The sequence below is a fragment of the Drosophila ficusphila genome, unplaced genomic scaffold, assembly GCF_018152265.1.
Source record: "Drosophila ficusphila isolate 14025-0441.05 unplaced genomic scaffold, ASM1815226v1 contig_198, whole genome shotgun sequence".
Classification (NCBI taxonomy): Eukaryota; Metazoa; Arthropoda; class Insecta; order Diptera; family Drosophilidae; genus Drosophila; species Drosophila ficusphila.
Genome location: NW_025064092.1, coordinates 7,454,036 through 7,476,113, shown reverse-complemented (window position 1 = coordinate 7,476,113; position 22,078 = coordinate 7,454,036). Strand labels below are relative to the sequence as shown.

General features: G+C 40.0%; 1 protein-coding gene across 3 annotated transcripts in view; it reads left to right on the top strand.

Moving 5' to 3' along the window:
• Window positions 1-344: 344 nt before the first annotated feature.
• LOC108095294 (homeobox protein cut) overlaps window positions 345-22,078 on the top strand; it is a 76,949-nt gene continuing 55,215 nt past the window's right edge. For all 3 annotated transcript variants that reach the window (XM_017196335.2, XM_017196334.2, XM_043207412.1), the window contains exon 1: window positions 345-1,408. In XM_017196335.2, the coding sequence (XP_017051824.1) occupies window positions 1,286-1,408 (123 nt within the window). In that variant the 5' untranslated portion in view covers window positions 345-1,285. The remainder of the gene's footprint in view (window positions 1,409-22,078) is intronic.

Below are 22,078 nucleotides of genomic sequence, written 5' to 3'. Positions count from 1 at the left end.
GAGCGAGAGATCACGAGCCAAGTGTCTGTGAATGAATGAATTTCAATACATGCAACTGACATGCGGCGGCGCAGAAAAATGCTCAAACAAGAGTATATATAAGAAAAGATAATATAAAAATGAGAGAAAAAAAAAGAGGGGACCGAAAAAAAGTGAGAAAATCAAAAAGCTATTGAAAGAAATCAAAAGTAGTGGTGGCAAGGAAAATTGAGTGAGATTCTCTTCTGAGAGAGACCGCCGCTATGTGCGTGTGTGTGTGTGGTGTTGTGGCGCCTCGGCCGACGTCGACGTTCGCTGCCAGCGCTCTCTGCGGCAGAGGGTTGTCGGCGCTTCGTTAACGTTCGATTTGTTCAGTCATCAACAGCATTCGTGACTGGCAACGTCGTTTCGTTCGTCCGTCGCCGAAAGAATTCGAGAATTTCAGAAGATTTTTGGATTCTACTGCCCCACAGGCAGAGCTGCTTTCTTCTTCGCCGCGGCGCGGGTGTGTGTGCGTGTTTGCCCCTCCCCTCTCTCTTCTCTCTCTCTGTGTGTGTGCAGAAGAATCCCCAAAAAAAAAAAAAATTAATTAAATAAATCAAGAAAGAATCTCGCCTGCAAAGAAGAAGAAGAAGATACCAAGAAAGATCATAAACAAAACACAAAAAGGACTAAACACGAACGAACGCAACAATAAACTGTTTTTATTTTTTTCAAGTGTATTTTTGTTCGCTAAAAACATGTGCGCGTGTATGAGTGTCAAGTGTAAACAACAACGACAGCAAACATGTGCAAAATAAGCCAAAGCCAAGAAGCAATAACAGCATTATAATGGCTTAAAAATCACACACACAACAACAACAACAACCAACAACCAAACAACAAACCCTCACCATTCAACAACTGCAACAATCCCCCCACACAACAGCAACCAAAACAACAACGACAACCTAAAAATTAAACAACAAATTATGTTTCGGAACTAAAGTGAATGAAAGCAAAAACATAACCATAACATAATAAAATTAATAATAATAATAATAATAAAAATAACACATAGATTGGCTTATTTATGCATTTTTTTGGGCACGTAACAAAAACATAATAATTAAGGTGTAAATGTGATGACTAAAATCAATGTAACAACCAACTAACAAACAAACAAACAAACAAAGAAATCGAGACGGCAAAAGCAAAACAAAAGGAGAACATATAATGCCAGTCCTTAGCCCCAAATTTGGTAGACTCGAAAACTGAGTAAAAATTAAAACTGAGAATCATTGAACTAACCCAAGAAAGCCCACGAATGCAGCCAACATTGCCACAAGCCGCTGGGACAGCCGATATGGATCTGACGGCTGTTCAATCAATCAACGATTGGTTTTTCAAAAAGGAGCAAATTTATTTATTGGCACAATTTTGGCAACAGGTAAGGCAACTCGGAAAACTCGTGAAAATTAAGCTCGCAAACCTGCAAAATTCGGTACTTAAAAGTTTCAGTTTAGTTTAATAAACTGAATACAATGTGACATAGAAAACAATTGAGAACAGGTTCTAGGAATTCATTTTTAATGAACTGAAACTAAGGTTTCTTTTTTAAAATGGTTTTTATAATAAAGTTCTAATTAACACCTGTTATTTGTTGCATTTTGATTTCCTCCAATGCAACTAAAACTTCTAAGAATGTGACAAATGCTTGTGCTTATTTTAATTCAAGTAATTGAGTTTTGAAATCCTCCTTGGAACTGCAGAAATTGATCGAGTTGTCATCTATAAAATGTGAATAATTTTCAAGCTCTATAATACTCGTTGGACTCGCTGGAAACTCCTACGATTGAAAACAATAAACCTAAACCTACTATACTTCCCCCAACCGCCTCCTGCAGCCCCAATACTTTCGCCCCACCAACTGCTTAACTTAACTTAAGTTAACTAATTGAGTTTGCGTGTTTATGGCAAATGTGTTTTTGTTGTTTTTTTGTAGTTTTGTTGTTGCTTCCCCCGTTATTGTTGTCTAATTTCTTGTTGTTAATGTATTTATTTTTGTGTGCTATTATTGATTTCTGAAAAATTTGTTTACACAAAACAAAAAGTAAAATGCAAAGTGCAACAAGCAAATAATAAGTGAACAATTTATTGCTTGAATAATTTTTTGTATTTGTTGTATCCGTTTGTTCAGTTTTTTTGTGTTTTTTGTGTGTTTGCTACCGCTTCGATTTGGTGAACTAAAAAAGCTAAAGCCACGCAAGATCGGCCAGTCGGAAGATAATGCGAAGGGGGTGCGGCGGGAAGGGGTCGGAGGAGGAGGCGTGGAAAATTGGGGAGTGGGAGCCAGACGACGCGGAGTATTTCGCTGGCCAAATGCCAGACTCCGAACAAATAAGGCGGCAAAATAACATAACCGAGGGAAAGAAGAAAAAAACTGCCAGACCAGACATGGAAATATCAACTCATATATTCATCTATATTTATGTAAATGAATATTTTCTTTAGATATAAATACTCTCTATATAACTTCACGAGTTAATTAGGTTGCGTAGACAGAAGGACTATTTTTAATTGGAGTTTCTTCTTCGATTGATCCTGAAAAGCAAAGACTGACAGACAGACAGGCAGGGTAAAAAAATATCTGAACTTTTAGACATTTACCGGCGGCAAATGCGGTTTTTTTTTGCACTCAATACAATATTATTCTATAAATTATTGTGATGCAGGCGGCAATCGGTAAACTGGTAATAAGCTAAGTCAAAAGCTATTCCAAAAAGCAAAAAAGTTGCAATAGAAGTTTAGAAGGAAGGATTTTATCAATGGATCTCTTGATTTAAAAAACAACAGGTTTATTGGAGTCAAATTGGATAATTTATTTAAAATTATTATTAGTTATTGGTATTGTTTTAGAAGCTTTTTGAGTTCTAATTAACCCCCAAACAAATACAAATACGTTACTGTCTTTGGTTATTTTTCTCCGTTCGATCAATTGCCGGCTTTCAAAAGCTTTAAGACCTAAAAAAAAAAAAAAACTCTCCTCCAACTGATGATCGATTGTAATCAATAATTCAATTTTGAAAGGTTTCGTTATGCCATCGCAAAACCGATCAACATATTTCAACATAAAAAATTAGAACCCGATCCCTAAATACCTTTTTTCTACAGCCGTTCGAAAAGGTTAAGCAACATATTTTTAAATTCTGCCGACCAAAAATAGAAGCTTATAAAGTTAATTAAACAAACCGCAGACAGACAACCGTCTACAGCTGTCCAAATGAGTTGATGAAATACTTTTTATAGTATTCCTTATTTATTTATTTACATTTCAAGAACAGAGCGCGCGGGAAAAAATTGACACAAATCGAAATCGAAATAGCAACAATAAAAATGTGCTTGATTAACAAAGTTTTGTCATTAAATATATAGAACAGTGGCACCGAAAAAGCGATCGCAAAAGAATATAAAAAAACAAGAGCAAGTACAAGAAGCAGAACCAAAGAAGAACAAAGAGCAAAAACAAAAAAAAAAAAAGAGCAAAATTAAGTTCCGTAATGCAATCTTTAAACTTGACCCATTAACATCGAACAGATTTTTTTTTGATTCTACAATTACCGAAAAACCGAAAAACTAGACGAAAGATAAAGATTTTTGTCATTGATTTGTGCTGATCCAGCCATAAAAAATGGAAATGGAAATGGAAAGACACAGCCAACAAAACCAAACTAATTGCCAAATGCATTTGCTGACTTAAAAAAAAAAAACAAAAAAGCAAAATTAAAATGAAAAGATGAGAGAAAATCGAGTTTGGAGTTCCGTTTTAATCGAATTGAAACCGGTTTATAGGGTAGTCACCACCACCAACAGAACAGAACCATTACAGATGCACAAGATACGGATACAAATAGCGGGGACGAGAATTGATAGTTTATAAGGTTTATAAAAAGATGGCGTCTCCTCTGGGTAGCTTTCCTGTAGCTACATTTGCATATGCCGAAAATGAGCAGCCAAGGGTTGTCTTTTAAGCCCTTCAAAAAACAGAAAAAAAACAAATACAGATATAGCAGATACCATATACCAGATACTATATTACACCAGATACAGTATTTTGGTGCAGACTCAGTTAAAGATCAGTTTTGGTGGAATGAGAACGAACGGCGTGTGTCGTATAATTTTTAGCGTTTTAAGAGCAATTTACTCTCCTTCCTTCCCGCTTGCACTCATTTGAGTACACAGAAGCTAATGAGTCAGAGACCCCGGTAAAAAAAAAAAGAGGTTGTACCACCAAGAATCACAGACCGAATTCAACCACCCACACACAACACACACATCTTGTTGCAAATGCGATACACATCTGATATTCATAGTCCACCACCGTCCCCTTCCCATCGCACAAATGTATATTTCAGTCAGTTCAATCGTTCGATCGCTGGAAAGATATGTTAATATAATTAAATTAATTTGTCAGCACGGAAATTAAAGCAGCAGCAGCAGCAGCAGCAAATACAGAAATACCCATCGAAATACCCATTCACATTCACAGCCACATCGGTATGGTATGGTATATGGTATGGTATCTATAACAACGCGACGAACGAATCGAATCGAAACGAAACGAGACGAGTCGAAATGAAAATCGAATAATTAAAAGCTTGTGGGTGGAGATGGCGATCTGAACCCGGGAACTCGAACTCGATCTGAACTACCACGCAACTAATAATGTGAAATAAAAAATCATTTGGAAATTATTATTAAAAATTGGGTTCATGAACTGTGTTGTCTGTGTGCTTCCACAGACTCTCTTCGTGTGTGTGTGTGTGTGAATTAAAGTGTGTGTGTGGTATATCCCAGCGGGAAAAAGATGTGGAAAATATGCTATTTTTCAGTGGTTTCTTCATACAAGCGGAAGGGCAAAAACCTCCTTCACCCCTTACATTTTTGCCGTCTCTCCTTTCAAAATACACGGGGGTGACACACAAAAGGAAGGGGTAAAGGAGGCTTGCAGGCCAAAAACCTGTGGATGCTCTGGCTGCTGAAAGCAGGGCAAAATCCAGTGGACCTACGGCTGCTGAATGCAGGGCAAAATCCAGTGGACCTACGGCTGCTGAATGCAGGGCAAAATCTAGTGGACCTACGGCTGCTGAATGCAGGCCAAAATCAACTGGTTTTTGTCCTTCCCGCTTTACAGAATTTCCACATGTAAAAAACAATACTTTTTAATTTGGTATAAGCATTTATTAATCTATATACAGTCCAAGGACCTTTGTCATAAGTATTTTTGTATATTATATTTTTTGCCTCAGTGAACGATGAACGCAGATCATCTTGATATTGGCGAAGACTGTAATTGTCGTTTCTGAGTGACTCTGAAAATAAAAACCATAATATATTAATATATAACATATTAATACAAATCAAAAAATATATAAAAAGTATTGGGAAAAATAGAGAAATTTAGAAAAACAAGTATACTTACCATACAGTACGTTGGAGAAATTATTATATGAATTTCAAAAAATGTAATTACATAGTAACAAGCATGGCTATTGAAATTTATTAAAAATGTAGTGAGTACTTACAAATTCTTCTGGATTGGCTTCGGCATCGGAGTCCAAGTGGCCGAGTTCCTCAAATGACGAAATCGAAATGTCCGCTTGCGCACGTTCAGATTTGCCATTAATATTGACATATGGGCCAGAATCTTTATTACAAATTTTATGAAAAGAAACATTTGTTTGTTTTTGTGAAATTGAAAAATAAATTTAAATAAAAAACTTACTTACTTACTTGACAACCGCCTCTGGCGGCTAATATTTAGTTTTCGTAAAAATGCTTATGTTCACCATATCCGTAACGCTGAAATAAGGATATACAAACAAAAATATTTATGTTATAACTTACCTTTATCTTGTTTTTTAGAATAAACTTAACTTTTTTTTCACTTTTGACACATTTTGCGCGACATTTTATAGTGATGTGACCGTGCATCATAGCAATATTCTGAAGAAAGACAATAATTAGTCACAACTTCGTTGTAACTTAAGGTCATATTCAGAAACCCACCCCATTTAGCGGTCCGAAATTTTCTACTCCTACCCGTACGCCTGCTAAAAGAAGCAGGTTTTCAAGTACTCTAAAAACCTCCTTCCCACTTTCCCGCTGGGATGGTGTGCTTGATCAATTTTTATTATGATTATTTGCTGTTTCCATCTCTTTCCGGTTTATGGCATTAATTATGAATAGCCATTGAAGCTAATTAAAGCCGGCTGAGTGGAGTGTCCTCAAGTAACTTGGGAACTAATCAAACGCACTTCAAATCTCCCATGCGATATCTTTGGGCACTAATCAGTTTTTCAGACTTTCAATCGAATAAAGATCCGATCCATCCAGGCAGTGACCTCAAGTAACCCAGCTATCAACCATAGTTGGTAGCTGACCACAGTCATCCATGACCACAGTCATCTTAATCAATTGGAATTTCCTTGTTAATATTCATTTTAAAGAACTTGCATAAGTAATATTGATCTAACCCACTGTTATAATCTCATGTAACTCAGGTTCTCCAGTTATAAAATATAGATCTGCAATACCACATATGTATTTGTTGTAAACAAGTTTAGTTCGCATGTATGTACAATATCTTTTACCACACATAGCCTTAACTGCTATCAAATCAAGCTTAAACTTCACACCAGCGAGTAAAGGGGAGAGGAAGTCGGTTGTTGGTAGGAGAGACGAGATCCAGGCAAATCGCCACACGGCAACAGCAAGAGCGACACTAATTAAGCATAAATATCATAAACGCTAAATGCGCTTTGCGTGGTGTGCATCAATTGTCATTGCATCATTAATTCCGCATCTAGACGAACGAACCGTCCGTGTCCGTGTCCGTCTCACAAAAGCCAAAGCGATGCCAAAAATGAAGAAGCGGCAACGGCAACGCGGCAATGGAAAAGAAAAGATTCGACGGCTTTTGTGTACAACTTAATAACAACTAATTGTCTTTTTATATGCATATATACTGCGAGCGCGCTGAGAGACATAGGAAATCCAAGCCGAAAAGATTGTGGAGCGGAAAAGTGGGGGAAAGGGGTTTGGGGGTTAGGGGTTTAGGGGTTGGGGGTTGGCTGGGGTTTACGGTAATACGGTACAGGATGGCAAACCTGTCTTGGAAATCTCTCTTTGTTTTTTTTTGTATGTGTGCTTGCTTGCGCTGATGCTTCTTTCATCTTTCAGTTGTCAGTAATTTGTGCAGCTCAATATATCAGTCGATATCTTATGAGTTTTTAATTTCAGGTTTCTCATGCGTCCGTGTGTTGTCTCTCCATCAATTTGATTTCTACGCGAAGAGTTTTTCTTTTTCTCGCTTGAAAAGGACAAATCGTTAAGGCGAAAGAGGCAGAAGAAACACACAGGAAAAAAAAAAGAAAACACCGAGGTTGAGGATATTGAATAAAATATCATTTTGTGCACGCCTCCTTTTTTCTTCCCGAGAGAGAGAGGAGAAACGAAGAGGTTGAATGCAACTCAACTCAACAGAACTAAAAAACCCAACCGAACTGAAACTGAACTGAACTGAACAGAACCGAGCGAACGAACTGATGATGATGAGTTTTGAAATTCTCCTCTCGAAATTCCCGTGGTATTGGCAACATTTTGTGTGATCGATATGCTGAATGCAAAAAAATAAAAGAAAAAAGCGTCTTTTCAGGTCTCTAAGTTCCCCCTTAAAAGTTCGTTTCTTGAGTAATGACCAACGCCCGAGGGGTGCACATTAAAAAGGAATCATCATTATTGGCAGGGCGATCAAGGATTTTATTGGCGGGGCTCCTCCATTAAGGCAAAAAAAAAGAAAAATAAAATATCTCTTGATTTTTGTTGTTGTTTTTGCTTCTCTTCAAAACGAAATTTTTGCGCACATTTTTACAGCGTTGTGTGTTGTGTGTTGTCCTCGTGGCGTTTTTCAGATGTTTTTACAATTTTTTATTGATGCTTTAATTAAGTTGTTGGTATAGCGCGCCTAACACGCCCACACGCCAGACGCCCCACGCCCCCTTCGCCCACGCCTCTGCAATATACATATGCATTTCGCCGCGTCTGGCTCGCTCTTTTTATTATTTTTGGCACGACATGAAAATTAGTTTAGAATTTAATTCGCTTTGACTTTTGAGTGCTTGTTACCATTTGCAATCCATTCCTCCTCCTTCTTCTCCTCATCATTCCCCAATCCCCATCATTCCCCGATCCCCATCATCATTCTCATCCTCCGCCTCTGTTTTCTATGTGCACAAAGCAGTTTTATGTTTAATTTGATTTTATTGAAATATTTGATGTGGCATAACTTGGGCTGTTTACCTTAGGCCGTCGACGCCTTCTGCCGCTAGAATCAAGCTAAGTCAACAACATAGAGCGAATATTTCTTTTTCATCGGAATCGGCAGACGCTCGATTGAGCTTTATAGTTGCACAAATAACGGCAGCTTGGCGAAGAAATGTTTATATAATTAATTATGTGAAATTTTCCCAAGATTCCATATCGTTTTCGTGGTCTTGCACTGCGGCGGCATGATTTTCACTGTAAGTTTGTGTGTAATTGTTGATTATTTTCGTAGGGAACAGGCCTTGAAATTTGCCGAAGACTACACTATATGCCGGAATTTTGCTGCTGCTTTTTTGCGATAAGGTTCACAATGGTTTCCGTGACTTTTAAACTAATCAAGAGTCATTTTTACATTTATAATTATATATTCAAATTTTATATTGGAACCATAACTTTGGTTAGTTTCTAAAAGTTTATTGGTTTTCTTGTCAAGACATTCTTTCTTTCTTATTACTACAATTTTCTATGGTTAACCTAATTGAATTAATTCTCTTTCTCCGCATTCAGCTTGATCATTCGGCGGGCTTCGTTGTTCTTCCGTGTGATTTGCGTGATATCCCTTAATTTGCCAGGACATAATCCCACGAGAAGAACTCGTTTGCAGCTCGGATCTTGTCATCGTTCGATTAATTCCCGCCGAGAATTGCTCTTGCCTTGGGAGGAGGGTTTGGTTTGGTTTGGTTTCCCCCGTCATCTGCTGTTTGACCCGTTCACATGGGTGGTTGGGTTAGTTCGGGTTAGTTTGGATTGTGCTGCTGGCTTCTGCTGGGTTGCTCTTTTAAACCTGGAAGGGTTGCTCGGTTGCTCGGTGGTCCTGGGGTTGGATTGGCTTCGGTTTTCTCGCCCGGGTCCATCCAGGCCAGTTTGTCAATTGTCGGGCCTGTTTCGCTATAATTTATCAGTTGGTATGCAAATGAGTTTGATTTATTCAATGAGCTGAGCACAATACCAATTTTTAAATTCGAGAGAAGCGGCCCAAAAAAAATCAAACGAAATTATATATTCCTTGGCTGTTTTTTTTATGGACAGCTGGGATTACATTTTCAATTTTTTTCAATATTTTTTTTTCGCCTTTTTTCGTTTTTTTTTTTTTTTGCATTTTTCTAGTTATACTGCACAAAATGTTGCGCCTCATTGCAAGGCAACAGACTAAAAAAAAAAAAAAAGAAGAGGAATCGAAAGAGGGAAAAAACAAAAATTTATATCTGCGGCATATGCGGCATGAATATCTGGGATCGGGGTTAGTTAAGAAGGGGGCAGCCGGGGCAGAGACCCGATCCAGAGTAAAATAAAAACACATTTATGCGTTTTATCTCAGAGCCTGCGAGTGAGTTTGTGCCCCACTCAATCATAAAGCATTGGCAGGCGTAAATCAAATCAAGTAGCGAACGGTTGCCGTTGCAGATGGAGAATGGAGAATGGGAGTATGGAGATGGGAGAATGGGAGATGCTGCTGCATGTTGCACGCACACCAGCAACACACAGACAGTGATTAAGTAGGCAAAATACTCTTCCTTTCCTTGTCTCCGATTCTTAAGAGTCACCACCACCATCGATCGCCTCCAGTCTTCGCAGTCTTCCCCAGTCTTCCACAGTCTTTTAGTCTTTAGTTTTTGGGCAGGGAGACTCTGACTACCCTTTGCCGCATTTTTTTATGTTTTTAATTATTGCCGTACGGTGGCTGACAAAAGCCGGCAGCCAAACAAACACAGTGACAAACAATGCGCACATGTTGTTTGTTGGGGCTTCCCTAAATTTAGATCGGTTTCCTCACTTTTTGTTTGCCACCATATAACTTCATTTTCATTTTCCTATTGATCTCGAGATCTTTTTTTACTGCGCGACGACCACCGCCGTATCATTTTCATCTTTCGCTTTAAATGCAACTTGAACGATTGATAGAACTCAAGAACTTTGGTGGTACATATTTCATACAAAGTTAACTCAAGAGTTCGATTTTTTGATTTCTGGATTTTGATATGGGATATACCACCGCCCACATTCAAGTCGGGAAAAATTCCCATTGAGCCGAAGATTTGCCTTTCACACACTGTTGCCCCCGAAGAAGCTTCTTCTTCTTCTTCTTCTACTCAAGACTCTGGATGAAGAGGAGAACCCCTCCCATCTCCCATCGTCCATATCATATAGACTTCTGTTTCTGCTGACGCGGCTTTTTCTCGAGCTCCCTCTCATCATTGTGCGATCATCTCCGATTGTTGTGCCCAAATAATGCTTAAACATATAAATTATTATATAGATCAGCTGCAAATGCACAGCGACAATGAGGAGAAGACAGACAACTGCTACACTGCAACCAAAAAAGCTTAACATTTATATTTACATTTAAGCTTAAATGAAAACTTGTTTGTATTGAGTTTTTACAAAAACTCATAGCTTTCGTTTGTCACACTTTAAATAGGTTACAATTTAAAACCCTAGAAATTTCTCTGAGTGCTTTAGCAGAAGCAGCTACTTGAGATATTTGTTGGTGCTTGTGTTTTACTAAATACTTTGTCTGTTCTATATATGGTACACACACAACTGGCAGCCAGCAATCAATGTGATCAATCGCGCTTCAATTTTTTTTTTTTTTGGTTTTTTTTTCGTTTGAAAGAAGAAAGAGATTTGGTTTGGCTGCTGTTTTTGTCAGCGGAAATCTTTTGTGCCACTCAATATATACTGTGCGCTGACCTCAAGTGGCTGCTTGTTGTTGTTGTGTTGTTGTTGTGTTATTAGCTAGTTTGGTTTTTTATATTTAGGTTTGGGAAGGGGGCCTCGGATTCGGATTCGGCTTCGGTATCCAACAAGTGGCAGTTGAACGGTTGCTAAGTAGCTCAGATAATGGCACAGCGTAGTGCCTTCCGCTCCCCTCCAAAAAAAATAAATAAAAAAAAAGCATAGACAACACACAACACCCCCGCTATCGAAAACTGAGTGTCAATTATACACACAACACACACGCACACACACACATACGTATCCATGGGGCTCTTGAGTTTTGGTGTTACTCGATGTCAGCTGTTGAAAATATTAGAAAAAATTATTGCCGTAAATATTATGCATTTCATTGATGGGTTTCGTTTTTTTTTTTTCCCTCTTTGAGGAAATATTATGGGGGCGTGGAAAAATAGTTTTTTAATATATGTGGGGAGGAAAACATCTTCATTTATTAATTTATGGGTTTGCACAGACCGAGGAAATTGTGTGGAAATTCGGGGAAAAATTGAAGAACTCCACAAATGGCGTTTTGGAAAATCGTGCAGCATCGTATCGCCGCGAGGCAAACTGATGATCTCAGTAGATTTTTATTTTTGTGCATCTGCATGCAGCAGCGCAACTCTACGGTTCTAGAAATTCTTCTTGAAAGAACAAGGAAACAGCATTTTCATACATATAGACGTGCATAAAATCAAATTGCACTTGTTGGCAGCCATATAGTCACTGGGGAAGAGGCTAATAAAAAAATTTTCGCTGCAGCCATATCGAACGACATAAAAACTGATCGACAACGACAAATATAACTCGGTGCAGTGGTGACTTCGTTTTGTTTTTAATTTCTGTTCATACCCGTTGTTATATTGGGTATACTGATTTTGGGGAAATTTGAAATGGAAATTGTTTCAATTCGGGATCAAAAGTTATGCAACACAACAACAGTTTAAAGGAAAGGTAATTTTCTTTGTAAGTCAAGCTCAAATGGAGAGCTTTGCTTATAAAACATTTTTTAGGAAGTACCGGGTATTCAAAAGTCGGTGCTTTTTACTCTAACGTTCCTTTTTGTTTTTGGGGAGGCATGAAAAAATAATGCCCACAAAAACCGATGGCGCTGGTTGCCTTTTCTGGGATCGGAATCAAAATCGGGACTGTGACTGTGGGGCCTGATGTTTTTGTTGTTGTTGTTGTTGTTGTAAATTTTAATGATCTGTCATTTCGATTTATTTTATTTTCAACCGAAAAACCCCGAAAGAGACAGAAACAGAAACAGATACGACCGGCGACCGGCCAACAGAGAGACAAAAGCGAACTGGCTGACTGATCGGACGGCGATCGTAGAGCGCACGTCAGCTGCATATTAAATTAAAAGGTATTATATTGTACTAAATATATATACCTATATATATATATCATGCGAAAGAGTGGGATGGAAAGGGGAGAGGCGCTCTTCTTCTTCATTGTTGTTCATGTGACATGACGAAGTGATCTGCTCCGGTCTCGACTCGACTTCGATAAAAATATCCACACATCGATAGAATTTGAATTTGAATTTGACTTTTCTGCGTTCAGTTCACATCGGTTGAGTTTCGGTTTCAGTTCTTCAGTTTTTTGTTTTTTTTTTTTTTTTCAGGGCCCACCCCCCTCCTCCCTCCCCCTTAGTTTGGCATAGTTTTCGTGGCCCATTGTTGGGGAACTACTAATTCTTGCCACTGTATATTTGATTCGATGGGAACTAGAGCGCATTGCATGCTTTGTTCTGGTGCCTCTTCTAGTTCACATGTCGCTACGTTTATTCATTTTTTTTCGGTATATTTTCCTTTTAATTTATTTGTTTTTTTGATTTCACAATATTTCGATTGGGCCAGGCAAATAAATTCTCAACGAGAATATACGAATAATAATTTTCTGGGCTTTCAGAAAAAAAAAAAACGAAACCTCGAAAATTTATTGAAAATTCGAGAGGTAAAAACAAAGCAACAAAAAAACAAAAGAAAGCTAAGTTTATAATAAAATTTTATGGCATTTTCCAACGGTCGAGGTAGAGCATATTAGCATATCTATATGTTATATAGTCTAGGATATCAGTTGTGACAATTTATGGTGATTGCCAATACTTTTGCGTGTGTGGGCGACTGGTCCATTGTTATGTTTCGGGGATTAGTTTGCCACTGTTAATTTGTTAAAATTTATTTCAAATAGCTCTGTTTCTTGGATGCGTGTGTTTTCCTTCTCGGTGTTTTTATGGGGTACTCATGATACTTTTGCTCATTTGGCTGGTGGGTGGGTGGCGGTGGTGGTATCGGGACATCATAAATATTTAAGAGGTCATAAAACTAAGGGCAGGACAGAATAGCCCCCCCGTCCTCATAATTGGCAAGCACTGATAAGCGCATATAAACTGTATGTGAATTCCATTTAATTATGATATAATGTTTGGCCCGAAAGTTCTCCCTTCGCTTAATTGCCAAACATTTTTGCCGTTCGTCGGGGGGTTCGCATCTGAGGGTTTTTTGGTTAAATTTCTATTGAATTTTCTAGTTTTGTGTGTGTTTTCGTGGTTCGAGTAAACCGTTTATGAAGTCATAATTTCTGTCATATCATGCTCTTGGCCCAGATCGGTGGCTTATGATAAGCCCTGCTTTAATAAAACCAACAACAAAACCCGAAACAACGAGGGTCTGAACTGATGAATCTTAAGTGGCCTGTGGTGTCTTAGGATCTCGAGTGTTTAATTTGATTTCGGCCGAATCAATGTCGGCGGCACTGTGTTTGCTTAGGTTCGCTTTTTGGCAACTACTACTAGTGTGGCCAACTGTGGATTCGATTTAATACAAGTGTGGCCATGCTGCAGGCTCCCGGGCTTCAGTGTCATTAACCCACACCGCACAAAGAACTGGGCTTTAGAGAGCATTAACTGCTGCTTTGGCTTGTGCTTCGGTGGTGTAGTCAAAAACTATGCCAAAAACTTTCAAGGACACATGCAGTGCGAATAGCAGCAGCAACAACAGCAACAGCAACAACAGCAACAGCAACAACAACAAAGCAATGGGTGGTTGGGTGGTTGGGCAGTGGCAGTGGCAGAATCATGCGTTTGCGGCATTTTCGAGACGAGCACATGCAGCAAACACCACCTATCTCACTCCCACCCCCCCCACACAAACTCTCTCCCTCTCTCTCTCTTTCTGTCTGTCTGACTGTCTGCCAGTCGCTCCTCTCGCCTGTCGCCACCACAAAACGTGCGTAATTAAAACTGTTTCAGTGTGCGTGAGTGCCCATGTGTGTGTGTGTGTGTGAGTGTGTGAGTGCTTACATATAGCATTTAGTATTTGCAATGGTTTTAAACAAACTACGATCGAATTTTGCATAGTCTCCAAAATTAAAATGCAGTAGATACAAATTAACATTAAATGTAATTAAAGAAAAACTTAATTTATTTAAATACCAGCTCTTAAAGCGTATAACCACCAACTGTGTCGACTGCCTCTTTTTCGGTCCTTAAACTGTTGCTCGCTTTAAAATTGTCTCAGCCTTTTAGGTGTAGGCTCAACAGTCCTCGCACACACACATACACAAACACACACACACACATAAACACAGGGAGAAAGCCAGGCATATTGAAGCTCAAGGACGTGGTCTAAGTTTAAGACAGCAGCACAGGAATAAAAAAAAAAAAAAAAAAAACCAGCACAGCACACAAACACAAACAAACAACAACACTTACACAAAGCCAAAAGTGACTTGTATTCCTCTGGCGGGCTCCACACAGCCCACAGCCCACACTACTCCACTCTACATTTCCTACCCCCTTTTTTAGACCACGTCTTCGTCTTCCTCTTTTCGCTCGGCTCTTTTTGCTACTAATTTTGCTACTTTGCCTGCCAGCGCAAGCTAAGAAAAGAGAAAGGTATATATATAGTCGGAGCGAGAAAGAGCGTGCTAGGGCTTAATTTACTTCAGGCGCCATACACTAGGTAAGGTTTTCTATTTTTTTTTTTTTTTTTTTTTTTAAGGACTATCGGGCGGGAGAATTTGTTGTAGTATAGTACGGCGGTACCCGGTTGTTCCTTTAAATTTAATTTCTTTTGCTAGTTTTTCGCCGGGCCAGCTGACGACGTCGTTGTCGGCTTGCTTAGAATTTTCGTTATTGTTTTGTTGTCTGAGGTTAGTTTTCACTGCCGACGTAGCCGTCGTCGTCGTCGTCGTCGTCGTCATCATCATCTCTTGGCACATTTTCCGTCTTTTCCCGTCTGCCATTCTGGCATTCTGTCTGTGTGTGTGTGTGTGTGTGTTAGTGTATGTGTGTGTGTGTGTGCGAGTGTTTGTGCCTTTTACTGTTAGCTTTAATTAGAACATTTTACTCTTTTGGGGTGGCAACAGTTGGGCGGCTTAAAGCCAAAAACTCCCGACTCAAGGCCCCATTTAATCGCATTGAAATTGAAGCCAAAGTCGCGTCGGGTTATCGCCCTAAAAAAAAATGACATGACACACAAACTTGTAAGCCATGTTACCCAATTGATTGCTAATATCTAGTGATTAAAGTTCTGCCCCATTTACACATATTATTTTATGCTTCAAATTAAAACATCATCATTCGATTAGTTTTTGAGTTAACACAATACCATACAAAGTTGTCTAAATGCCTTGTTTTTACCTTTTTTATTTGCAGGTATGTGTAGAGTGACGAATCGATGGAAAGACCCCCGACATAGTGTATATATTTACTTAGTTTTCATTAGTAATAAGTAAGTACAAATATTCCATGGTACGACGAAAGGAAATGAATCAGTGATAAAGCAGAAAACACTGATTAAGTGTTGGGTATCTTAAATATTCGGTTGAGAAGTTAACTAATGTATGACTAATATAGCAAGGAATTTCTATCTTAGTAGCTAGTGTTATATCTTTAATAGGTTCTCTAAAAGCCGCGACTGTTTTGTGACACCCAGAAATATCTCGAGGCGATTGTTTTGCTTGCACTTATCGCACATCTGTTGGACATAACACTTCTGAGCTCCTTGGTTCCCCGTTCCCAGTTCCCATCCCGATATCCACATTATCTCATATATTCCCCTCCTGGATGCCGAACCGCATCTCATTGAATTCGTCGCACATCCCGCACAGACACTTTATATGATATATATGCAGATCGGCGATGGAAGATCCGAGATCGGAGCACACCTTTTTAACGGCTAGAGAGGGGAGACCCCCGAAAATGAGGTCTGTAATTCCTTAAGGAAGCCAAAAATAGACAGCCAAGCGCAGCCTTTAATTGGGAGGAAGTCATTGAATCACATATTTCATTGTTGGAGAAACATAAGTCCGCATTTTGATTTATATGCACGCCCGCGCATTTAATGCTTATCTTTTTTTACACTATACTCTCTCGCGAGAGTTAATGTTCGATCGCCACGACTTGACTTCATCTGAATAGAGGTTTTGTTTTGTTCTGTTCAGTTCTATATAGCACCATACATACAGTACCATACAGTACCATACCATACAGCAGACTTATGCAAATCCCAACTCGAACCGAACCGAACTGAGCTGAAGAAATCAAATTAAAGGCGGGCGAAACGCATCATTGTCAGATGCAACTGCCCCGCTCCCCCCTCACCATCCATATATCCTCCTTATATGGCATTCAATTTTAATTTGAATTTCCGCTGAGCATAAAAACTGAGGGAATTCCGGAGCTGTACGAGATCTGTGTAGCAGGAGAGGCAGAGGGTCTGCCGCTGCCTAATAAATCTATAAAGTGGCAAACGCAAGTACACGCATTATTACTTTGATTTTTTATGATGAACACAGGAAGCAACCTACCCACACTCTCACTCGCATCATCAGAACGAGAAGTGTGTGGATATGGAGTAAGGCAATAAAATGTTGGTCCCGCTTCTGTTTCGACTTTTGTTTCACTGCTGATTGCCACTGATTTTCGGGCTATTTATTCTCCGGATCTCTGAGCTCTGAGCTCACAACTCACAGCTCACAGTTCAGATCAACTCAGCTTGGCTTGGTGGCTTGGGTTTGCTTTCAATTTATTTTGGAGCGACTTCCGTTTGTTCTACATCGGTTTGCCAAAGTCGGACTGGTAGTCAGTAGTCGGTAGTCGGTAGTCAGTTCATCCAGTCGTCAAATCGAATTCAATTAAGTGTCTTTCCGCCGCCAACGTCCGGCGGTGGATCTCATATCTCAGATACGGACGTTGCCGGTAGTCGAACTGATTTACCAGTTAAACGCAACACTTTTTCAGCTCTCTACCCGGGCAATTGATCATACTAATGATTATTATCTGGTCGCCGGACGAGACAATCCCAATCTCATTCCAAAAAAACAGAAAAAAAAAAAACACAAAACAACCAAAACCGAACCGAACCGAACCGAGCTGAGTTTTGATAATTGAAGTCAACTTAGACGAGCTTAGGCTCATTGTAAGATTATTTAACTACCGGATGTTTTAAGCTGCCCGATCGCCATAAATGTGGCTTCCCTTCTGTTTCTTCTTATTTGTGCGTTGGCATGTCTGAATTTCATAGATTTTTTTTACAAGTATGGTTTTCCGATCAAAGCTTCCCAGTCGTGCAAAGATGGATCATTATTGTCTGAGCAGAAATTAACTAATTTTGCTACTTTTGGCCTAGAGCACATAAAGGGGAAAAATGTGTGGGCAGATTTGGTATTTCAATTGGAATGTTTAAGCTTGAAACACAAGAAAGAAATCACTTCTGAAATCGGATGCAGTGGGGAAGTTCCTGCTTATGCCTAAGCTGTCGGAAGTGCAGGGATCCCCCAGTTATTATTGATGAAGCAAGTCGGGGATTTAGGCATCGTAGCATCGTCGTAGCCACTCAAGTAACCGAGCTACGTGAGGTTACTGCACAAGGAGTGTAAGGAGAGGTCCAGGAGCTGGAGTGAAGATAGGGAGCATTAAAATCATCAAATAGCGCTGGCAGAGGGCAATTTATTGCCATGTACATGGCCAAAGCTATTCAGAAAAGTGCTTTAGCCATTCTAGATTGTATATAGCATGCACACAAATATGTATAGCCATCCATATATATGTATATATGTGTATGTGTGTGTGGCTATGTATGGATTGCTGCCCATATATATAAAAAAAAAAAAAAAAAAAAGCAAAAATCCTGCGCGCGCTCGAAAAGAAATAAATTCCCTTATTTTCTTTTCTTTTTTTTTATTTCTTATATGCCGCGATTGCTTCTTCTTCTGCAACTTCGTTTTTCTTTCATTTTTCCTCGTTCTTCTTTTTTTCTATATATATATATATATATTTTCCTCCCGATTTTCATTTCTGCTAACGCGCGCAATCAAGAACAGGAGCCCCACACTCACACTCACACACACACACACACCAATACACACACATATAGAGTGAGAAAGAGAGCGAGTCGAACTCCTAGGACCTCCCAAAAACCCCATAGTCCCTACCCAATTGCCTCTCATTTTTCCTGTCTTTTCTTTCGCTTCGAGTTTCTCTTTATTTTATTTCTTTTTTTTTTTTTTTTTTTTCTTTGCTACCCTCCTCCTGCTCCTGCTGCTCCTCCTCCTCGTCGTGCTCCTGTCGCTCTTCCTTTTCCACATATCGGGAAATATCCTTGAATCGGAATGTACGGCTTCTCCTATAGCCAACCCCCTATATGGCCACCTCCTATGGCCACCACCCCCCAAAAGCTGGCAATCATCCCTACCGAACAAAAATCTATACACGTCAGAAAGAAAGAAAGAAAGAAAACGAAACCCGAAAGTGAAGATGAAATGAAATAAAGCAGCAGCAGCAGCAGCCAAAAGAGGGGGTGGTGTAGGGTGGTTCTAGGGTGGTTCTAGGGTGGTTGTAGGGTGGTGTTGGGTGGTTGGGTGGTTAGGGATGGTTTAACTGGTGGCGCTGAAGGTTCGGTTCGGTCTGGAGGTGGGAGTGGCAGTCGAAGAAGAAGAAAAAAAATATGTAGGGAGAGCATAAAAATTGGCAGCAGTTTGGGGCAGACAGCATCGCAGACAAGTAAACTTTTTTATGCCACTACCACCATCACCACCCCTTAAGTACACACACACACTTACACACACATACAGAGAGTTCCTCCGCACATAGACACAAGCACACCAATACAACGAAAGGAAAGAGACAGCAACGAACTGTGGGCTAAAGCTGAAGCCATCGTCTCGGCCAAAACGACAAATGTGAAAGGACATTGTCGTCGTCGTCGTCGTCATCATCATCGTTTCAGTAGTAGTACTCGGCAGGACCCACCAGTGCTTCCTCTTCTCTCCTTTCCCCTGTCCCCTTTCTCCTTCCCCTGTTCGATGTTCCCTGTTCCCAACTCGTTATTACGACGAGTACGAAGGACGATGCCTGCACTGGGTATCCTCCTCTCTCTTCTCAAGCTGTCCATGTCCGTTCTGTTCTGTTCTGTTCTGTTCAGTTCAGTTCTGTGCTGTTCTGTGCTGTGCTGTTCTGTTCAGTTCTGAGTGCGTCGACACTGACTTCCCGAAAGCAGACCCTACCCCATTTAATCCCGTGTGGAACTCCCAGCTTTTTGGTCCTTTCCCCCGCCCCCTGCCGAATCCCTAAATTCGAAGACCTTGCGGGTATCCCCTCCCCCTTTTCCCCCACTCTGCAGTCTGGGTGTGGGTCTCTCAGTAAAACGCCTTCTTTTTGTATTGGCAGACTTCGTGCATGGCCATGGGGATAGAGGAGGAATGAATGTCTTTCGTATGTGTGGGTAAGGACACTCTTGGGCAATCGGAAACCAATCGGAATCGGTAATCGGAAATCTTGGGAGGAAACGAAAACCTCTTGGATTCTTAGGCTAAAGTAGTGGAGAAAAGCATTCAGTGGGACAAAACTGAAGCATTGAAATGAATTATTTTGCAGTTGGTTACTAAGATATATCATAATCATAACAAATCCATACAACTAGCACGTTAATTAGTACATTAATTTCTCAAGATTATGAATCAATCCTTTATAGAAATAGAAACTTTAAAAATATTTCCATAGAGTAACCCATCTAGGTTCCTTTAACTGGAAAAAATCGAGTGGATTTGCCCGTGCTCCACTCTGGGATGTCATATAACAACAATAGCAACAATTCGACACCCCACTAACAACAACAAGTAGTGAATATATACGTACATACATATGTACCCATATGTACAAAAAAAAAAAAAAACACACCCAAGTTGTTGGCCATTTTTTCCTTGTCCTTGTACGTGTGTGCTTTTGTGCGCTGGGAGGGATCTATTTACGAGGCCAGCCCCTCAAAGCCCCCCTAAAAACCCCATCCTGGGTTGGCATTTTCGTACGTTTCGTTTCGATTCGTTTTACTCAGTATTTATCGACCAATGATATTGGAAATATGTCAGAGATGCGCACAAGGAGCTGGCACTTTCTGCGCTTAGACCCCTCGATTTTTGTGTGAAGTGGGGGGTTAGTCAGTGGGGGATTAGGGGTATGCAATATAGTTTTGTGGGTGGAATGGGTGGTAGTTTCTAGCATGGATTTTGGGTGTATCCCCACATAAGGCATCAATCTTGAACGCTCCTTTAAATGCGGCTTAAGTCGGACTTATATTTGTTTTTTTTTGTTTAAGTAGTGTCGGTTTTTTTACTTTTTATGAATACATCTGTGGGAGGATCCCCTCTATCAAGAGCCGTCGCTTATAGTTTTCTTGTGTGCCGTTTTGATTGGAAAATCGTACGCAATTAGAAATTTTTGCCATTGGCCAAGAGTTTAATACACACACACACACACACACTTTCACGTGAGCGCGAACAGCGCTGTCGCTGCTGACGTCGCTGGCTGGGGTTGTATATTATGGAAAATCAATCAGTAAAAAAAAAAAAGAAATAAATAAACAAAAAAATCCGGAGAGAGCCAGGGAGAGAACGAATGAGAGCCAGAGAGCTCAATTGCAAGAAACTGCAGGCATCAACAATTATTTATTTGTTTTTTTATCCGATTTTTTCAAGAGAATGTGAGTGAAAGAGCACTCAAAATAAGGCTCAATACGCAGCGAGTCATTGAGTGAAACTGCCGCAGAGAGAGAGTTGGGGCACGAGCGCCTGTCGTGCGACTGAGTGTGAGGGGTTACACAAAGAGAAAGAGGGAGAGAGAACGAGAGCAGTTGCAGCTGATAAGACACACACACATGCACTCGGTTCAATGTGTGTTCGATAACCCAGAGCAAATGAATGAAAGAGCAGAAGCAGTGGCGTCGACAGCGGCAGCGGGGAAGGGTGCGCATTTCGCCTGCAGTTGAATCCGCTTTTCGAGAGGGGCTTCTCTCTCTCTCGTTCTCTCTCTTGTTCACGTGTGTGAGTGTGCGGACATCGACTGCGTCGCCGTCATCATGAACATCATATATAGATAGATTTTTAACAAACCTGATTGGACGTTATTGACTGGCGCACACACATACAGGCACACGGCCGATGATTCGTTCGCCGTGCCTGACTGGTTTCAAAATCCACACATGTATGTGTGTGTGTGTGTGTGTGTCAGCTATCGACAAGTGAACCGAAAAAGGTGGAGGGGCCAATGGACGAGCGGTTCGAGTGGTTCAGTCTGGGGGCTACATACGATACCATACTACCCATTTTTCGTACCAATTCCGTATCTGTTCTATCTGCTCTATTAGGATCTCACGAATGCTGGCCTTCTGTTTTACGATCAATATGTGCTTTATTCACAGTTTACTTGCGATAAGCAGTTTTAAATATGAATCACTGCATAGCTTGAAAGATTTTCTATAATATCGGAAAACCATTGGGGCTATGATATTGCTTATTCAGAAGCTATCTGAATGTGTCAATAAAAGTGAGTCTTTAAACTTTGTTTGTTTAAGTTCTAAATAGCTGCAGCTTAGTAACTTGTGGTACATTGCGTCTGAGTAACCCTACAAAAATTAGTTGGTTGGCAAGTTAGTTGGCTAACTAATTTATTGTGCTACATATCATTTAAGAAGCTTGCAATTTAAACAGTTTTTTAATAATTTAAGGAATTACC